Raw genomic sequence first — 20,433 nt, forward strand, 5'->3', positions numbered from 1 at the left:
AATTTGATTCCATTAGTGTGGAGCATTTGGTCTCCAGTGCTGCTGGTAGTGTCTTTTAGTTCTTGTGTATCACTTTGAAAATGTTGCCTGCCTCACACATACACAAATAAAAAGGCTCTGAGTGTCCTCTGCCAAAGATTGTTTTCTGGTTTCTCTCCACTTAGGCAACTGTATCATTGCCCCCTTCAAGTGCCATTTGCATCTCATGTACAGTACAAAACCAAATAGTCAAGTTTACAATAAAAGCCAGTTTATGTGGGTGAGGAGTATTCAGCCACAAGCAATTCAAACATACAATAAAGTTCAGCTTCAGTGTGCAACCAAGAGCTGAACCCACACATCGTCATACACCCTTGCATTTGATCAGTTCCTGCTGTGGTTTCAGCTGGGTGGGGTACCCTTTTTCTTGAGTTTCTGACGCACTAGGCAAAAATACAACCACCAAACTGTTCTTACAATCATGGTAGAAAACATTTTGTACAAACATTTAAGAAATGTTTTTACAAAAACTTTCTATGCTAATACTCTATACTTTTTTCCTTTTTTCTTTTCCTGTGCTTTCCACTTAATCAGTCTTGCAAATATGGTTGGTGAACTGTGCAGCTGCTTTTATATTCTGATATGCATAACACAGGCTAGGGTCTCTTGGTCTGCTTGGTGTTTGTTGTATGGGCAAGTTAAATTAACTTCCAGGATATCAGGACAGGAAGAACTTCCTAATTTTAATTGGATACACTGCAAAATGTTTTTAAGGGTGGTTGTGGTTCCTCCCCCATGCTCTGCAAAGTGCCTCAGGGCATCTGTTGTACAGCTGTGTTTAAAACAAATATTAATTGCCCTTTTCTTTCCCTAGATGGATTATGGAAGTGGTGCTCCTTTCAATGGTGTTTTTTGTTGTCAATGTAAACTTAAAGTGCTGTAGTAATATTAAAGATGGTCTTCCCTGTAAAAAAAAGTATGAAATATCTGCTTTCTCTTGGTAATGATTGTGTAACCACCACTTTGTAGTCAGTAGTCTGTTTAGTCAACATGTTTATTCACTTGCACGAATGCTTTCAGTATCAGGACTGAAGTTACTGCTGATAGTAAAATACTGTGCTCTTCCAAAGCTTTGTGAAAGTTATGTCAGAATGTTTTTGTATCAGATCAAGCTGCTAAAAGTTTCCTCCTTTTTATTAGGTTACAAGACCTAGTAGCTACAACAAGAAATCCCATTTTGACATTGAAGATGTAGATGAAGTGGACAAAATGGAGATTAGGTAATATAAAATGCATTATTAGAACAAAATTGTCTTCCAGAATTGTGTAACTTTGTAGTAGACTCTGTTTACAAAGTGGCAAGTGAGGTTTTTCTGTTGATAAATCAAGATGAGTTTTTGTCACTGTATCTGTATGTTTATTTACCTCCACTGTCCTGCAGATTCTATCTTGAATATGTGTGGTGGTTCTGATGCAGGAGAGATCCTTGTTTTCCTTGTTTCTCATGTGCACTGTGTGTATACTGGTATAATTGTCATTAAGCACAGCCTTTTGTGTCTGGGCTCTCCTTTCCTCTCTCCCTCTGTTTCCCAGGACAGCCCAGAGGCTCTGTGATGCTCTAAGTTACAGAGTATGTTTTCTTTTATCACTTAATTTTAGCAACCTGTATAAGGTCCTTCTTCCCTGAAAGGAGACTCCTGAACTCAAGAGTTTTCCTGGGGCAGAGAGAGTTTCTCATCTCTTTTGCCTTCCAACTTTAACCCTTTATTGCAAGATTTGGTGTGATAAAAGTGAAATCAATTGCACAGGAAAAAAGCAATTCTGATTTCAAAGCCAGAAACATCCCAGCCCACCCTGTGCCACCCTCTCAGTACTATTTTAAAACCTGCTGAGGCCAGTCAACATTCTGTGGGGACAGGTGAGTATAAAGAAGGGTGAGAAAACAATAGGAGGTGCAAAACTTGAAAGTGTCACATGTGTCTTAGCATCAGATACTGTTGGAACTTGGAGGCTTGGGCCATCTGGTGCACAGTAAAAGAATACTGCTATTTCTGCATCAGGTGGTGAGAAATTCCCCTCTCCTTTATGGTGGTGTTTGGAGGAAGAATAGTAGCACTGCCTCCCTCCTCATATGTTCTTGTTAGAGAGGCAGTGAGGTGGCTCCCAGAAGGTCCCATAGTTCCTTCAGAATCTCAGCTGGCTCTAAGGAAAGGAGGGGAGACCAGGAAAGGGGAACAATACTTCCTCCCCGCAAGCAAAACACATCTGTGTTCATGAATGGATGGAGGGCTGTTCTGGTGTGACAGCTGCTGGCTCATGTAGCCTGTCAGTGCAGTGTGACAACACTACAGGAGCATTGATAGGTTTGTGTTTGCCATGGCTCTGAGGCAGGAAAGGGAAGCTATTCATAAATATATATTCATACATGAGAGAGACAGGAGCTGTGCTGCTTCACGGAGAACATCTGTGTCAGGCAGTGCCAAGGTAGCTGGTTTAGGGCAAGCCACAGCTGACTCATGGGAGCAAAAGCAAAGGCCCAGGTGCAGGGCTGAGCTGCTTTGGTGGTGTCAGTGTTGCAGCACAGCAGGTGACCCAGTCCTAGCACCAGACTGTGTTTCTGCAAAGCTTTGCCTTGTGTAGGCAGATACAAAGCAGCATGCCCCATATTCCATGGGATGTATGTGATGAACAGGGAAAATACGCCATGTCTCGGAAGGCCCAGTCTAATCTTTATAACTATGGTGCCCAGCCATGCACTGATTTTAAATGAAAGCTAGGAGGATTCTCTGATAGATTTTTCGATAGTTTTGAAGGAGATGTTAGATGTGTTACTGGTCTAAATATTAAGCAGTTACATATTGCTTAATATTTCAATGATTCTTATTTTGTACTGCTGGACTAAATGAAATTATACAGTTGTTTTACTTGCTAAGTATATTTTCTGGACAAATGACTCGTCTGCAGCAATAAAGGATGTGGAGCTGAGCTTCAGAAAAGTCTATAATTCCTGAAAACCAATACAGCACAGTGTAGTACAGATAAATAGTTTTAGAGGAAGCTTGCAAAATAGTTGGGAAAAGATTAAGCACTTAAATAACAGGCAAAAGCAGATAAAGTGTCAGTCTTGGTTGGGCAAATTCTCCTTAGAGCCTTTGTCCCCTGTGGGACAGTGTGTTTTTGTTTCCATCTTGGGTTCCCCTCCCACCCCCGCTTACTTCCTCCGCTCTGTTTAGTGAGAGTCAGATTGCCCCCGGGCCCTCTGGACAGATCACACAATTTATGGGTTTGGGGATTTGTTTTCTTTTTCCTCTCCTGAGAAAGATACAATTCCGCAGGGTGAAGAGGAGATTTAGTCTCTCATGATTTCTCTCTAAAGCTATGAAAAGTTTTCTCTTTTTGAGTGGGTGTAGGAAGTTGTAGGCAGGGCATATCAACACTTGGGGACCAGATGTTCTGGTGAATTCATTGTTTCTCCTCCCCCTCTCTCCTGTTTGTTTCTTTCTGTGACTACAATCTGACCAGTTTCAGAATAACACTTGTCATAATTTTATCTTCTAAAAATATTAGGAAACAATGATCTTTTAGACTCTGAGATCTGTGTATGAACATTTTTAATAAGTTCTGTTTATTCTTTATACTCCAAGAGCACCAAGCAATAACTTCAGAATTTGCATGCCTTCTTTGCTTACTGTGTAGTGTGAGATCTACTTTGAATTTTTAGTTCCTCTTGTACAAATCCATTGCACTGATTTTTTTCTGTAACTTTGGGGAAACCCTTTAGCTGTCTGTGTTTGAAAGTAATATTGCTAGTTGGTATCTTAAATGAGTTTGGATAAACTAGAAACCAGTAGCCTGTAAATACTTGGTAAATTTTAAGTCTGGCTGTGTAAATAGGCTTAAAGATTCCTCTCCTCTTGAAGCTGCTTTTTAGCTGACTGAACTGGTTTGCAAGATAATAACCCATCAAATATGGAGAAAGGAGAGAGAAGGTCGAATTTTCAAAGAAGTTTTTTCCTTTTGGAGAGTTCTTGCCCTGCAGAAATACTGTCCAAATTATCAGAGTCCAAAGAACTTTACCTAGCAGGAATGGAGTGTGGGCTGATGGTGTGTCTAGTGTATGACAGCTGGGGCAGGAGACACTGTTGAGAGATATAAGGCTCAGAGGACTTAAAAGTAACACATTCTGTGCTTGCATAAGATAGATAAACCTTTAACAGGGCTGTCAACATCTGTTCCTTGGCCAGTCTGCTGTGACTTGCTTGGCACCAGGAGGGTTGTGTAAATACATCCACAACTGGATGCCTTTGCACCTTATCCAAGTCCAAGTTGCTCTTCTAAAAATTGTCATTAGTTGAAAGCTTGCATTTCTTTCCATGTACTGTCTTTCCCCGCAAAAGTTTGGAACACATTCAAGCTGTCACTTAGCTGCAAAATAGTCAGCTGATCTTGTTTTTTAACAAAAATAGCTCTTAGAGAAAACCTTAAAATACATACAGAAACAAATACCCTGGAGTGTGAAACCCTTGCCTCAAGGTGGGTGTGGTAGCGTTAACCTACATGCTGGGTTGGACACCAGTACTTCTGCTTTGAGTCTCAGTGCAGTTGTTTTCCATCCAGATGTTGAAGAGCATATGAAAAGGAAGAAAGAATCATCTACAGATAGATACCAGAACTTCCCAAACGTGAGGGACCAAGTGCCAAAGTTTGTGTAAGCTTCAGCCAGTACACAGACTGTACTGAAGGTGGAACCATCCTACAGCTTTAACCCCACAGAACCAGTTTAGTTGCCATAAGTTTGTATGCTTGACACAGGAGTCTTCCTAAGAGCTAGAAACGGGGAAAAATTGTGTAGAACTAATTCTGTAAAGCTGCCACTTAGCTGTTAGTAATCCCAAATTAGACAGGGATTGACAGTATGTAGTCCTTAAATAACTTTGTGCTTTTTCCCCTGGTGTCCATTTTACCTGTATTTTTCCATTATCTGGGGTAGCCAGACAGCCATCTGAATCTTTATCAATGTGGACAGTGGAAACAGTACAGATGAGAAAAGTTAATCTGAATAATATTTTTCACTGATGTTTTATGGAGGTGAATTGTCAGGCTTCAGAAGTCTAAGGTAAGGTTATCTCTTCACTATTTGGAAATGGTTGCTGTACAGTTTCAAGTCTTTCTAATCATAGACTTCAGGGGAAAAACCCTAACAAATCTGGCAAAAATGTTGGGTTTTTTTATTAGTAGTAGTATTATTTTAATTTCTTAATAGTACTTTGAATTATTTGTTTTTATTACAGGGTTGATCTTTGGAATGCCAGTAACTTGAAGTTTGGTGATGAGTTTCTGGGAGAACTGAGACTCCCTTTGAAATTTCTCCGACAGTCCAGTTCTTATGAAGCATGGTATTTGACATTTTTCTTTTGGAGAATAAGTAGAAACATATGTCTACTCTGAAGACTTAAGAGTAATTATTGCTATGTGATAAAGTTTAAATGGATTTAATTTGTATCTTTTTTGTAAGCAAGCCAAAGTAATCTTAGCAAGTGTAAGAACAAGAAGTTTTGATAATGTGATTAGAGGTTTCAGTCTGCCTCTCTGTAGCATGTGGGAGTTCTAGTATGTTGTTTTTATATTATTTACTGCAGTTCATCAGCAGTGCTATGGTTTTAGTGTGTGGGTTTTTAATCATATCTACAAAAATCTTTGTGTTCAGAACTTCCCATGTTGCAGTTGGTGCAAAACAGACTGGCAAATTTAATTAAGTCTGATTCAGAACTCTCAAGAGTTTGGTACATATATAAATACTTTGTGTATCTGTGGAGTTTCTCTATGCTTATATATACCCTGAGAAAATCTTGTGTTTCAGCACTAAGTTTCTGTCCTATTTTTTGCACATCAGGTATTTTCTGCAGCCCAGAGATAATGGTAACAAGTCATTGAAGCCTGATGACCTGGGTTCCTTAAGGTTAAATGTGGTTTACACTGAGGACCATGTTTTTTCCTCAGACTATTACAGTCCTCTGCGAGATGTCCTGCTAAAATCTGCAGATGTTGAGGTAATTTGCTTGTGTTGTTTGTTGTTTCCTTGCAGATCATCTTCACAGGGGTCTCTGAAGATTTGTCACTATCTTGCTGACACCATAGTTGTGTAATTACCAGAGAGGTCAGCTCTTCCTTTTGAGACCTCAGAGTGTTTTTAAGCTCTGCATGTCCCTTGTGCTTGTTTTCAGTCCTTGCAGAGATCTTAATCTGCATTCTGTGGGTGAAGGCAGACCCAGGAACACAGTGGTTTTAGCAGCAGCACCTTCTTGGTGATTTTTTTAATTTCAATTGTTTACTTTTACTGGACAGGAGCAGGTTTTTTGCATAATTGGGAAAAATCCAAACCAAGAACTAATCCTGAAACTTCAGAGATTTGGACCATGTGTCCCTTTATGTGTACTTTTACAGTTGTAATGGTGCTTTTGTTTTTTCACTAAAAGAACTCCCTCTCTGTATTCATTGGGACTTGAAATTGCAAAGGGTTAGATAGAGTTTCTTTCTCTTCATTTGCTTCCCAGGCAAGTGACATTTACTGAAAAGACAGCCATTAAAAATGTGGGAGATAAGAAGAGCCTGTACTGTAGTAGTTTTTAATTGCTGCCCTCTTGTGACCAGAACCTACAGCCCACAAAAACTGGGATGTGGCATCCACCCACGTTATATATAGACATTTTGGTAACTGGCCATTGCAACTGTTGTGAGGGGTTCTGCATTAAGGAACTAATGGGAATAGAAAGAAAAAATGGTTGTTCTGGAAGGATTTCTCAAAGTTTTTATCTTCCACTGTTCAGCCTGTTTCAGCATCAGCTGCACATATTTTGGGTGAAGTTTGCAGAGAAAAGCAGGAAGCAGCCATACCTCTGGTCAGGCTTTTCTTACACTATGGCAGAATTGTGCCTTTCATAAGTGCCATTGCGAATGCTGAAGTGAAGAGAACTCAGTAAGTACCAAAACCAAACTGCTATCAAACATACCTAAACTGCATTGGCTAGTGCTAGAATCCTCCACTCAGTTTCTAGAAATATGCAATTTCAGAAGAAAATGCTGGGGTCATTCCTGTTCTTCCTAGCTGTGTGGCAGAGTTCTTTCAAAATTCTTTCACTGCTCTCAAGATCTGGTTAATTTGACCTTGAGGAGGAGTTCCCATCATTTTTTGTGGAAATTATTTGCAGGACTATTCTAACATGAGAAGAGGGATTTTTACTCTGTGTTAAGTGAAATTCTACATTACCTTCAGCTCTTCATATGAAATAATTTCAGCTTTATCGTGTGCTAATAAATCATTTAGTGCTGAGTGTTTGTTGAATTTGTTCAAAACAACAAGCAAGTTTCTTCCTAATCATAAATATTTAAGGCAAGCTGTGTATCTAGTCCTCCCAGTTAAAGGGTAAAGGATTAAGGATGGGATTGAATTTGGATGGGAGGGCAGAAAATGAAGTTTGGTTTTTTTCATCTGCTTCTTTTGAATTCCTTGTTTGACTTACTGGTGGGCTGATAGTTCAATAGTGTAAGATCTAGTGTTCATCCCAAGCAGATCCTAAAGAATATTTGCTGCCACAATCCTTCTGCCTGTGTAGTCATGCTCTTCACTAACAGTAGAAGAGACAATTGGAGTCAAGTGGAATGACAGATACTTCCTTAGTAAAAAATGAAGTCTTTGTGTGGGTTGGCTCTTTTCAGAGTGTCTGAGGGATCAAGTGCTTTCTTTCCTGTAGATAGGTGTATTTTTTTCTGAACTCAGGTTGACTGAAACAGCATGGTTGCTGTAGCATGAGGAAACTTGCTGATCCCTAGTCAGTCCTTGTTAGTTTGATAAAAAAGCAGCAGAGAATACATATTGTAGGTGAGATCATTGGCAATCTACCTATTTGCATAAAGTAAATTGCTGAACAGGGAGGTACAGGTACATGATAGAGCAGTTGGCTGAAGCTTTATCAGTCACAGAGGCTGTGTGTCTAATACAAGATGAGTTCTGTGCAAGAGATTTTTAGGAAAACCTGAGAGTCTGCAAGATGCCACCTTGCCTCACAGTTATCAGGGCTGAACTGGGGTCTGCATTGTGTTATCACAGAACAGTGCTCCAAGTCCCTTAGAAAATATGGCAGTGCCATTGGAGCCTGTGTTTTCTTCTTTCTCCCAGCTCACAAGTACTTGTTTTGTAGGGGCAAGTAGTAGGTCATGTGCAATGTCCAGTGTAGTTGTGAGACTAAAGTCTCACTGCCTCTTTCCCTTACTCAGATTAGCAGTGTTCAAATTAGCATGTGAAAACAGATGTGTTTCCCAGATTTGTGCTGTAGACCTCTTGAACTTGAGCCTGTGTGTCACTGTGTATTAGGATAGTGCACTGAGCACAAAATGCTAATACAATGAAGATCTGTAGTCCCTCTGAGTTTTCCAAGGCTGCTGCTTTTCTCTTAGACCCTGGAAGTGCACTAAATGCTGCATGACTACATTTAATGGCAGGCTGCTGTCAAAGGGAGGTTTTGCTTGTGTATTCAAACCTAGAATTCTGTGACCTTTCACTGCTGCTTTTATCTCCATGTATGAGCAGTTCATTACAAAGAGACTAAATTACAGAAAACTGTTCACTTCCAGAGATCCAAACACCATTTTCAGAGGAAACTCGTTAACTTCCAAGTGCATTGACGAGACAATGAAACTGGCAGGGATGCATTATCTGCAAGTTACTCTAAAGCCAATTATAGATGAGGTAAGAACAGTTCAGGCTGTTTATTTGGTAAAATATCATTGTAAAGGCCTTCAGGGAACAAATACTGTTTATAACTTCTCATTTTAAGAGCACTTTGTAAGAATAATGTTTAATAGCTATTAATAGCTTGTTTCTGCATTAAAATCCTGTTTGTTAAGTTAGCCACAGATGAGTTGTCCAATTCAGAAACAGTTGGATTCCATTAAAGGAAAAGTAAAATTTCTATTTATTAAGCCACATTACCCTGTTTTATAAAAACTAGCATATATTGTTTCTGAGAAACTAATAAATAGTATATCCAATAGAAAGCTGTTGTGAAGCTATAAATAATACATTTCATCCAGTGGGTTTAAAGGGATGCAGTTATTCTTAGATAACTGTGCATGTGATGCACATATTGGAACAATGGTTTATTATCTCTCCAGTCCAGAATGGTGGGTGTGGGTATTTTAGTGCTGTAATTGGGCAATACTTTCAGACCACAGACTTCCTTTAAATGATTTGACAATTTCTTCAGCTGTTCTTGTCTTAATGTTTCACCAGAGAATGTCAAGTTTTAAAGAATATGGAAGTACTTTCAAAGTTGACTGTTTTGGAAAAAAATAGGACTTTTCTTGGACAGCTTTGCTTGAGAAAGTCTAAAGAACAGTTCTGCATTTCAGTTGAAGAAAAGGGTAGAAAATTAATGCTGCTTTTTCGGAAAAGATAAAGATCACACATAATTTACCTTTGCTGTTAAAAGAAAAAAATACTGTTTATAAAGTTGGCTTTTGCCTTTTACATCTCATCTCAAAAGCTAAAAGATTAGGCTTTTTACAAAACTTTTTGTACTTGTAGATAAATTTATATGTCAATTGTTAACTATATATTTTTTTCTAGATCTGCCAGGTCCATAAACCTTGTGAAATTGATCCTGTGAAATTAAAAGATGGTGAAAACCTGGAAAATAACAGGGTATGCATTAGATTTTGAAGACAGTCTCTATTTATGCCATCAAGTTTAACTGAGGTCCTCAGAAGCTTGATCTTGCAAATAATTTTGTCATTCATTAGAATACACTGTAAGCTTTCTTGACACCACCCTTATAATTATTTCACAACAGCTCTGTATTATGCTATAAATGCAGTACCTGTAGAAAGTTAATGACTTCTCCTGCTGCCCTGAGGACAAGGATAATTTAGCCTGTGGCTAACCTGGAGAAATGGAGGCTCAGGGGAGACCTCTCTCTCTTTAGCTATAAGGAGGTTGTAGCAAGCTGTGGGTTGGCCTCTTCCCCCAAGTAACAAGTGACACGATGAGAGGAAGAGAACTCAAGTTGCATCAGGGGAGGCTTAAAGTGCATGTTGGGGAAAAGTTTCTTAAGGGTGGTCGGGCACTGGAACAGGCTGCTGAGGGAAGTGGTGGAATTGGCCTCCCTAGAAATGTACAAGGGGCTTGTGGATGTGGTGGGCTTGGCAGGACTGAGTTAACTGTGGGACTCAATGATCTGAGATCTTTCCCAGCTTTAATGATTCTATGATTCTGCTGATGATATAGTAAACAGTGCTAGAGGAAGGAATGATTTGCCATACTACTGCATCATTTAATGTTTGGTTTAATAGAAATGATATTTTTACTCTTCTTCTTGAATATGTGCATTTTCCAAACAGTATAATTGAGAGAGAGTTTGTTTTTCAAGTGTATAATGTTGAAAGTGGGAATCCTTTAATGATGCCACTATGAATAAAGCCAGGAATAGTGCCACTTTGCACAGCAGAAAATTATACTAATTTTGTCATAATCTTTGCATTTTTTCAGGAAAATCTGAGGCAGTATGTTGATCGCATTTTTACTGTAATTACAAAATCTGGTGTAAGCTGTCCTACAGTGATGTGTGATATTTTCTTTTCACTGAGAGAATCAGCTGCCAAACGTTTTCAAGGTGAGTTTACAGATATAATTTTATTTTACATAACTGATAGCTTTTAAATACAGGTGTAGTCTAGCAGTCTGCATAATCCCTGCTGAATTTAGTATGTGAACAGCAGTTTATTCAAAATAATATTTGTAGTATGTTAATGCTGTTTTCTCATTGTTTATTCATTCCCAAAAGGAACATGATTTTTGATGATGATTGGAGTTTTTTCTTAAACATCTTTCTAAGGAAAACAGCATTTAAAAAGATCATTATGATGATCATTTATAGGTTCAGTATTTTCAAAGCATACTCAATTTTCCAATGTTCATGATTTTGTAATGGCTCATTCAGCAGATTTCATGCAGTGGAATTATTTTCTGCTTGTATATCAATCTGTAATAAAAGCCAGTCTATAAATTGGAGTTACTGCAAGCTCACTGCTCTGGGAGCCCATGTGCTGCAAAGGTTTTCTGCCTGTCAAGAAACAGCTCTTTCCAGTCTTCTTAGCTGTTCTGACTCTGTGAGAGTCAGTGGGCAATGTAAAACCAGAATTAAGCAAAACAACCAAGCTATGTATTTTCATGAAGGGAAGCAGATTACAGTAGAGAAGTTTTAGAGAGAGTAATATGAGTTCAGCTTTTAAATAGTCACTTTGGAGTAGGCAAGCTCAAGTGGAAAACCATAGACTGTGTTGTCGTACTCTTTGTTTAAATAAATACATAAAATGTATTTTTTGTAACTACCAACTGGAATAGATACATTAGGAGTCTGTACAACACTTGTGCTCAGGGCTATAAGTAGGTAACTGAGACTTGGCCTCTGTGCTGAACATTTCATAAACTGTGTAAATTATTCATCATAATTCAGTGCATATATGGAATAGCAGATGTCTGTGAAATTCCCTGTGTGGTGGAAAAGTGAATGGTGTTCTTGCAGCTTATATTATGAACCTGGTTATTTTTTAAAGAGGCTCTCATTGACATTTCCTTGGGTTAGGCTAGCTCATCTCTGGCTCCAAATCCTCTGTCATCAGTTAATCCTGTAACTCACAAATACATACATTATCCAGCACATGCTGGAGTTAGCTCTCTCAAGGCTCTGATGATTTCATGAGGCTTTTCAGGAAAGATTATTGAAATGCTGAATAGAGGTATTTTTTTTCTTTTTAATAGGTGACCTAGATGTAAGGTACACAGCTGTCAGCAGCTTTATTTTCCTGAGGTTCTTTGCTCCTGCCATTCTTTCTCCAAACCTCTTTCAGCTTACACCACACCATCCAGTAAGTACTGTATCAGTTTTTTTCTAGCTGTGCTTATGGTTCTGTCACCAGAAGAGTCTTTCTTCAATTCTTTTAATAGCCTTCAGGAAAAGTACCTTTGTTAGTTCAAACATCTGTTATATCTGTCTTGGATGTGAAGCATATGTTGAATGACTTTGCATGTGAAGAACTTGGGAGATGTTGGAAGAAGAATGAAATTTAAGGACAAACAAGGTAGATGGTCTAAGCTACTGTGGAAAAAAGGGCCATTGCTTCATTCTCGACACATCATATTAATGCTGGATTGATTGGTAGAAGTGTTGGAAATATTTTGGATGTTAAACAATATATGTCAGGCTTCTAGTAGTTGTTCTTATTGGGAGTGGGAGGATGTGGACAGCCTTGTTTTTGTTTTGTAAGTGATTACCTTTGGATCTCTGAAGATCAGTATGGTAGCTATGGAGCATGGTGACTTAGGAGCCAAAAATCTTTTAACATAAAAGCAATTTTTTCCTGCAAGGTTTTATTAGGGGTCTTTTCTAATTTTTTGTTACTCTTCTGCAAGTGAAATAAGAAAGAATAAATATAGTTTACCTTCCTCTATTAATTATTTTAAATAGCTAGTCCATATAATATTGTTCTCCTTCCTAGGATCCTCAGACTTCTCGAACTTTGACACTTATCTCTAAAACCATTCAAACACTAGGCAGCTTATCAAAATCTAAATCTGTAAGTATGCTATTTTCATTTAATGACTTAATTTAGGAAAGTGATTTTTTAAATCTTTTATCATTAATTGTAATTAAGCCTTTAAAATGCTTGAGTTGCACTAGGCTCATGCAAAACTGGTTATGATTGCTTTGATTATAAACCTCTCATGTTTAGAGGAAAACTAAATCTATCTTAATCTGAATTAGATTTCAGTAAAGCAAAATTGTGTTACCAATCTAGAAGTCTGTTTCAGAGCTCTTCATTCCTTCCTTGGAAGAATGATAACAATCAGGAGAACTTGTGAAGTTCTCTACTTATCTGTGATACATGATCATCAGCTCTACAGGGCTCAATAGATTGTTTCAGCATTTTAAAACTCAACTGAGAAAAATCACCCAGTAAGGGAAAGGGCTATACTTTCCTTTTCATAGCAGTTCAGTTTTCTGTCAGTGGTGAGATTAGAGCTAGATGCCCATAGTCTGGATGTTTGATTGAAATAAGTGTACCTAAGGCACCACCCTGCTATAGCTGGTGGTAATTTGGGGTGGTTGGGGTCTTGTTAGGATTCACACAGGTGGCTGTGGGTGACTGTGTACCTCAGCTGTGAGTCCTTCAAGGCAGTAGAATTACTTTTGTTATCCTTATTGTCAGGAGGAAAAAATAAAGCCAAAGCAGAATTTTGAAGCATTTGAAGAATGCATTATTAACTGTAGTAACTGAACATATGAAATGTATTCTCCTGCCTCTCTGAAATAAAAGTTTGGAACTACTGAATGTGTGCTGTATAACATGAAAGTAGTACTTTCCTTATTTTACTTCTGGCCAGGAAATAAAAACAATCTGTCTGCAGTGGTTTTCCTCCTGACCTGCTGCTATTAACAATAATATTTTCTGTATAAACTGTATGGTGATATGCATGGTTTTGGCTTTGTATTTCAGGCCAATTTCAAGGAATCTTACATGGCTACATTTTATGACTATTTCAATGAACAGAAATATGCAGATGCAGTAAAAAATGTAAGTAATACATGTGAAGCTTCTAAAAATCTTGCTGTGCTGTTGAAGTTGAATCCTAGAAAGCAATACATACTGTTGGCAGACCAGGAAGTGTGTTGAGAAAAGCAGACTCCTGATAACTAATATTCAAGAAACTTTTATCAAATTATACACATGTTATTAGTAAAATTTCTTTGCATCTATTTCTAGTTAATAAATAGGTTGGATTAACAAGCTGCTGCTGAGAGCTTTTGAGATGTGTGTGCTTTATAGAGTGCAGCAGATCTGTGATGAAAATTGCTTAGTCCAAAAGAAAGTGAAAGATTCATATAACAAAGGAGATGCACAAGAAGTATTGGGCCTCTGCAGTTCTACTGCTTAAGAGCATTTGTGCTATTTTTAGGTTACAACCCAGGAAACCTCCCAAATTCCTCAAGCTTCTGCCATTACCTTCTGTTTAACTTCTTTTACAAATACTCTCATAGCTCTGTGCTGTGCAAATGCTGAAAGATTTTCATTTGGGTAGTGTGTTCTTGCCATTTTTACATCTGTTTTTTTTCACCTTTAGTTTCTAGATCTGATTTCATCTTCAGGAAGAAGAGATCACAAGAGCATAGAGCAACCTATATTGCTTAAAGAAGGGTAAGTATGCATGTGCAAGAAAACCATCCACTTGTGTGCTTACTGCCATTCTAAGGCAACCACCTCTCTTTCTGCCACCCCTATTCCATTCAAGCAATCAGAGAGGGATGTAGGAGAATTCTTGTGTTGCAATTTCTGCTCTCTGTGGTTGCTATAGCTGATTTGAACATATTTTCATTTGATTTAAACAACTTAATATAAATGTGTTTTGAAATAAGTGGAGGAAAGAGAAGCCTATAGAACTTAATTAGCTTAGCTAAAGCCAAATAAACTCAGCATTGTATTAAAATCAAGCTGGGATCTTCTTCCTGAATTCTAGTGAATAAAAGCAGTAAAATTTCACTGTGAAGATAGTGGAAGACTGTGAAAAGAGATACTGAATAACTTAAAGAGAGCAATGCCTGCAAAGAGAACTTGCTTTTGCTGTCCTATGAGATACATATGCTAACTATTATCATGGGCATTTCAAGGAAAATTTGACATGCACTTGGAACAGTTTATAGTTTCAGTACCTTTCCTTTTTTGGGAAGTATGTTCCATATGCTGTCTTAGTTTCAGACACCAATTGTTGGCATTTTTTGTTACAAAACTGGGTTGTTAAGATCATCTAAGTGAGCTGTAGAAACAACATCTTTGAGCTGCGAGGAAGAAAGTAAAAAAAAATCCAAATTTGTCAGAGCTCAGTAAGCTCAAATACTGTTTGAAAGTAAGCCTTCATGGTTGTTCTAAGTAATGCAAAAACTACAATTTCAGTGAAAACATGAGTACCTCTTCTGTTTAACCTTGACAGTTCACTTCTCTAATAAACCTCTGTCCTTAGAAGCAATTTTGTCTAATTTAATTCTGTACATTTATCATCCTTTTGGTTTTCAAAATAAATTTATGATTTGTAACATTTACCCTCTAACTGTAAAACATTTTTTTCTGCCTCTGTCTTTCTTTTGCTCCTGTCTGATTTTTTTCTGTCTTTTCTTGCTCGGCCTGTGGCTGCTGTTGTAAGGACTCTTAAACTAACAGTAAAGAAAGTTGATGGTAATAGTTCATGCAGGTAAGATGGTAGAGGCAGTTGCTGCTTTGCTGTAGCTACTGGCTGACAGCATGTCCTTTGCAGCAGTAGATTTGTCTGACTTAACTCTGGGGAGGAAGTACCCTGTTTAACCATCCTGAAATGCCTGTGTAAACCCAGCACAGAACATTTAGTTACCCATTTCTTGATGTTGACCTTTTATTTTATTTTCCTTAAAACAAAAACCTGCTGTAAATAGAGAATAAAGGATTTCTGTCTCTAGGCAGGGCACCAAGAAGCTCTGTATGGATCCTGAAGAACTTACTGGCAATGATGAAGAGACCATGCATTTTCTAGGCACTTCTTAATTATTATTCATGTAAATTATTCCCAAGCTTAAGAAGTGGCCTTCAGCAGTCTTATTTTCTTTTTTGCATTATTGCCATGTTTTGTTGTGGGACTTCTCATAGCCTTTGATTTGATTCTTCTCCAGACTGAATGGCTGTTTAGTGAGGTTTCTATTTGCCTTTGCAATATGTTTGCTTGCTTTTGTGCTTTTAATCTATCTTTACCTCTGTTAAGAGTATCAAATGGGAAGCTAGAGCATAAGTACTTTTGGATGGAAAGATTAGTCATTGGCACTTGGGTATGCTGACATCAATCATGCCATCGCTGCTCAACAGCTGCCTGCCTGGTTCTTTCCAAAAGGAAGAGAATGAAAAGGAGAACTAATTTTTTTTTTGTTGGTGGTGAAAAGGGCATGTCAGTACTTCCAAGCAAAGCTAAGATGGATCCAGATTCAGGTCTACCGTAAGCATGAGAATAAACAGTTTCTCCAACCACCTTGTACTGAAATGGATTTTATCTTGGACTTTTTCTCCTTTGTGCTTCTAATTGCTCTGATTTCTCATATCTTCTGCAATTGCTAGAAACAAAGAAGTTGACTGTATCACTTCTGTGACTTTGAATGCTAGTCACCTATCTCTGGAAAATAAAAGCACATTTTTCTCTTGGCTATGTCACCTATGAAGAATTTAATTAGAAATGTGCTCTTAGCTCTGCCATATGGAGTTTGCCTTTTTCAAAGAAGGGAGGCTCTGTAGGAGTTTGCAATTTTAAGTCACCTTTTTAAGTGTTGGCATGAGAGAGATTAGAAACTAACTTGAAGAGCATGTTGTCCTGCCCAAGAGTGTCAGTTCTTCCTTTGAAATTTGTGTTAACCTGGAATCTGAGGGCTACTGCCAATGGGCCTGGTGACAACCTGAATCACATGGTGCTATTAAATATTTCTCAAGTATTCCAAGAATAAGTACCAAGACAGAACTGTCTGACCATTTTAAGAATGAGAGATGTGTAACTATAACCAGTTAAAAAAAAAATCTGCTGCTGTAGACAGTCTTTGTCAGCTTTTGCCCACATAGCTTGGAATGAGCAGCAGGCACCAGCCCAGCTGGTTACAAAATAGTTAAAGTCTGAAGGAACTTGGATCTCTGTTTGAGCTTTAAACAGACCTGTGGTTTGGTCAGATGTATTGTAGTTATTTGTGACTGAAGGTACCAGAAGCAAGAAACAGTATTAGCTGTTCTAAGCATTTTAGCTCTGCTATTGAAAAATCTTAAACCAGGTCATTTGCTGTTCTCTCTGTGTGCTCTTTGTGCTGTGTAGTGCCTTCCTACTTGACAAAAACTACTCTGTAGTAAGTAGTTTTTACCCACTCCATTATACAGTTCTGTATTTGGCACAATATTTAATGTAATGTGTAGAGTAGCTGTTACCAACTCTGCTGCATACGGACACACATTTTTATCTTAACACAAGTGTTGCGGAGCAGTTTGAAGTCACCAAAGTCACATTGAAGCTTTTGGATTGATTTAGTGGTTAGGAAAGTGGTGGATGCATCACAGTTTCCTGGTAACCTAATTTCACAATAAACTCATTCAAGTTTGAAATTAATTAAAACTGACAGCTCAGTAAATGAACACCCCTAATCTGCCGAAAAAGTGGTGGGGGTGCTCTACCTTCCAGCCGTGAGATCACTTTGTTACTGAAATTGCATTTCAGCTGAAGTATCTATGTGCAATTGCAAGTGAGGCTGTGGAACATCCTGATTTTGTTTTTAGAGCTTGAGAGTGATTAAAGCATGTAAGGGTACAGTCCCTGTGCTCCAGAGGCTTTACACCTGCCTTTTAATTATTAAACATAATCTAAACTTTTTGACCTTTCTCACAGCTTAAAAAAATAAATGAAGCTTGTAGAGTCAACAGGTCGAGCTTAGCAGAGCAGTACTAACAGTGTTCTGCCTTTTTTCTGCTGTACTAGGAAACCATTTAGCTGGATTTGTAACTGCAGAAAGGGCACAAACTGCACCTCAGTTAACTAACTACAAGTCAAGTTTCATGTCTTGCCCCTCATCTAGATCTGGAAAAAGGACAGACCTAACTAATAGATGCACCAAACCTGTCCAAATGTGACACTTTTCCTTGCCAAGAAAAGACCTCAATAATTAGAAAACACTCTGTGTCCCCTCCTAAAGCTTTGCAAGTGCTATGACATATCTGTGTATATACGCGTTTATACATAAATCTCCATACATAAGCATGTATTGTAACAATTGGTGCCCTGTTTGCTAGGTTCATGATCAAGAGAGCACAAGGAAGAAAACGATTTGGAATGAAAAACTTCAAGAAGAGATGGTTTCGCCTGACAAACCACGAGTTTACCTATCAGAAAAGCAAAGGTAACAAAGGTTTGCCAGTCTTGTTTTGGTACATTGAAGCAAAGATTAAACAGAAGGATTGTGTAGGAGTAGAAGACTGAGATCCAGATGTGAAACTGTAGAAGACACAGTGCAGGCATGTCTGTCAGCCTGTATGTTCTTGCTCTTTTTCAGTGTCTGTATTGCCAGTTAGAGAAGCTTCTTGGATAGCACAATACCCTGTAAGTTAGCAAAGTAATTGATAATGTTTGTCTAATATCAGTCAGTAACATCATCTGTTGGTTTCACAGTTACCTAGATTGTCCTAGGATACAAAACCTACAAACCTCAGGCTGGAATTTGGGTTTGTCTTGGACATTCTCAGATGCATCTCAGCACATGCTCATAAATTCTGTATAGTGTTGGCACAACTGGATACAGTAGACAGGAATTCACCTGCAATCTTTGAACTTCAAAAACATGTGTTCACTTAATGTTGCCTAATAGCAAGGATTTTACTTTTTTGCAAATTGTCTGTTCAGTGGTACACAACAAATACCACTTCCTTCCATCATGTAAGTACATAGGGAAGAAGAAAGATAAGGAAGTGTGTTCAGATTATGCCGGTCATTATTTCACACTCAGCTTTGAGATCTTGCATCACCACTAGTTCAGTTCAGCTGACAGGAATGATTTATTTCATTGTCACCTTTGCAGTAAATATACCGTGTCCTGCTGCAGTAATCGTTTCTAAGAGGTTTGCTAGCATAAGGTAGTGCAGTTGAAAAGAGAAATGTGCTTAAGATAATACTTAAGGACCATGCTAGCAAATCCCTGCTGAGTGAAAGATTTTCCCTCTTTTCTTATGCAGTCAAAATGATCTTCAAAGAAACTGAATTAGCCCTTGGAAAAAGGGCAAAAGGTGAAGATGAGTTGTGAGTAAGTGGCTCATTATCTGTGTGTCTGTGTTCTGCAGGTGATCACCCTCTGTGTAGCATTCCAATTGAAAACATTCTGGCAGTGGAAAGACTAGAGGAGGAATCCTTTAAAATGAAAAATGTAAGTAGGTCATCTTCATTAATGTATTTGTTAGGCTGCTCCAGATCCAGCAGCCTAATCGCCTTTTTCCCTTCTGTAACCTGGATTGGGTTTCTCTTGAAAGATGTACAACCGCAGCTGCTTGTTCTGTATATAGTAGCAGGAGTTTCCAAAAGTACAGCCCATTCAGATTCTTAACAGCCCAGTCAGCAGTCTCTGGGTTTCATGATCTGCAGCACACTCAGTACTGAGCGCTGCTGGTCAGCTGCCAGCTCTGTAAGGTCACACACAGGTAAGATGATCAAGCCCCTGCCCTTTCTGCCAGGCCTCTCTGGTGAGCAGGAACTTGCTGCTTGTAACTGTGAAGGATCACTACTTCTTTATTAGCTATTAGGTTTCTTTTTCGGTTCATGGATTTGTATATTTATATTTAATTTGGGTTAGGTTATGTACCAAAACATCTGTGCTGTGCTGGTATGGTTTACCATTTTGGTTACCACATTAGGGAATAAAATACAGCTGTATTGCTCATGCATGGAACACCACTGCCAACTTCTGGATTGTGTAAGAACAGACTTGATCAGTTTGGGTGATGTTGGGAGCCTTTTTCATACACCTTTGCCTGTAAGGCTGAGTCCAGGCCTTAAAAAATTGTATTTAAACAAAAAAAGAGCTCAGGGGTTTTTTCCCAGTTCCAAACATGCACCTACCACAGACTTACTTACACATATAAACGGTTGTGACTTTTATCTTTTTCTGCCTTTAAGTCCTTCCTGCCATCTACACTGCTTGTGAGCACCATGCAGGGCAGTGCTCAATCCTGCCCTAGATATTAGGTTCCTCAAACAGCTCTTTGTTAAAAGTGAAATACAATTCTAGGCTCTTCAGTATTTCCCAGGTTTAGGTATGATTTTGGTAACATCTCTCTGCTAAAATGTGGAGTAAGTTTCTGTTCCACCTGCTTCTAGAACCCATCTCAGTTGTACTGTAGTTTGCTCTGGTGTTTATAACTCTACTACACAGGCAAAAACCAACCAAGCTGCAAAATAATTTAGGCTATCAGAAGGCAGCTATAGCATGTGATGAACTGCACTTTGCAAACTAACTTGTTTGAACTGAAAGCAGCCACACAGTTGAGATAAAACTCACTGTTTGTAGAGAGGAGTGGGCTATGATTCTGTAACTTATGCTGAGTGTACTGAGCTACACTGAGCATCCAAGATATGTCTGCATTGTAAAGATTTATTATTGGAAAAATATACCTTTATTGTTAACATCAAAAACCTTGTGCTATTTTAGTTGCTTAAATTCAGTATTACCTGGGAAATCAAGGTGACTATATCCATTCCAGAAAATAAGATTCAGTCTTTCCATTAACAGTAGAAAATAATGTTACCACCTTCTTGTACTAATATATTCCTATTTTTCTTGCCATACATAAATAGATTACTGCAGCAAGATCAGA

General features: G+C 38.3%; 1 protein-coding gene across 2 annotated transcripts in view; it reads left to right on the forward strand.

Annotated features, from left to right (window-relative positions):
• The window catches only part of RASA3 (RAS p21 protein activator 3), a 131,743-nt gene that overhangs the window by 103,942 nt on the left and 7,368 nt on the right, over positions 1–20,433 (forward strand). Inside the window, exons 8-21 of one of the 2 annotated variants that reach the window (XM_074535908.1) lie at positions 1,180–1,259; positions 5,271–5,375; positions 5,873–6,029; positions 6,807–6,955; positions 8,611–8,725; positions 9,605–9,679; positions 10,523–10,646; positions 11,795–11,901; positions 12,532–12,609; positions 13,531–13,608; positions 14,156–14,229; positions 15,230–15,277; positions 17,866–17,972; positions 18,907–18,989. In XM_074535908.1, the coding sequence (XP_074392009.1) occupies positions 1,180–1,259; positions 5,271–5,375; positions 5,873–6,029; positions 6,807–6,955; positions 8,611–8,725; positions 9,605–9,679; positions 10,523–10,646; positions 11,795–11,901; positions 12,532–12,609; positions 13,531–13,608; positions 14,156–14,229; positions 15,230–15,277; positions 17,866–17,972; positions 18,907–18,989 (1,380 nt within the window). The remainder of the gene's footprint in view (positions 1–1,179; positions 1,260–5,270; positions 5,376–5,872; positions 6,030–6,806; positions 6,956–8,610; positions 8,726–9,604; positions 9,680–10,522; positions 10,647–11,794; positions 11,902–12,531; positions 12,610–13,530; positions 13,609–14,155; positions 14,230–15,229; positions 15,278–17,865; positions 17,973–18,906; positions 18,990–20,433) is intronic. The other variant, XM_005487990.4, reaches the window with a different exon arrangement.

Source organism: Zonotrichia albicollis, chromosome 2, assembly GCF_047830755.1.
Source record: "Zonotrichia albicollis isolate bZonAlb1 chromosome 2, bZonAlb1.hap1, whole genome shotgun sequence".
NCBI lineage: Eukaryota > Metazoa > Chordata > Aves > Passeriformes > Passerellidae > Zonotrichia > Zonotrichia albicollis.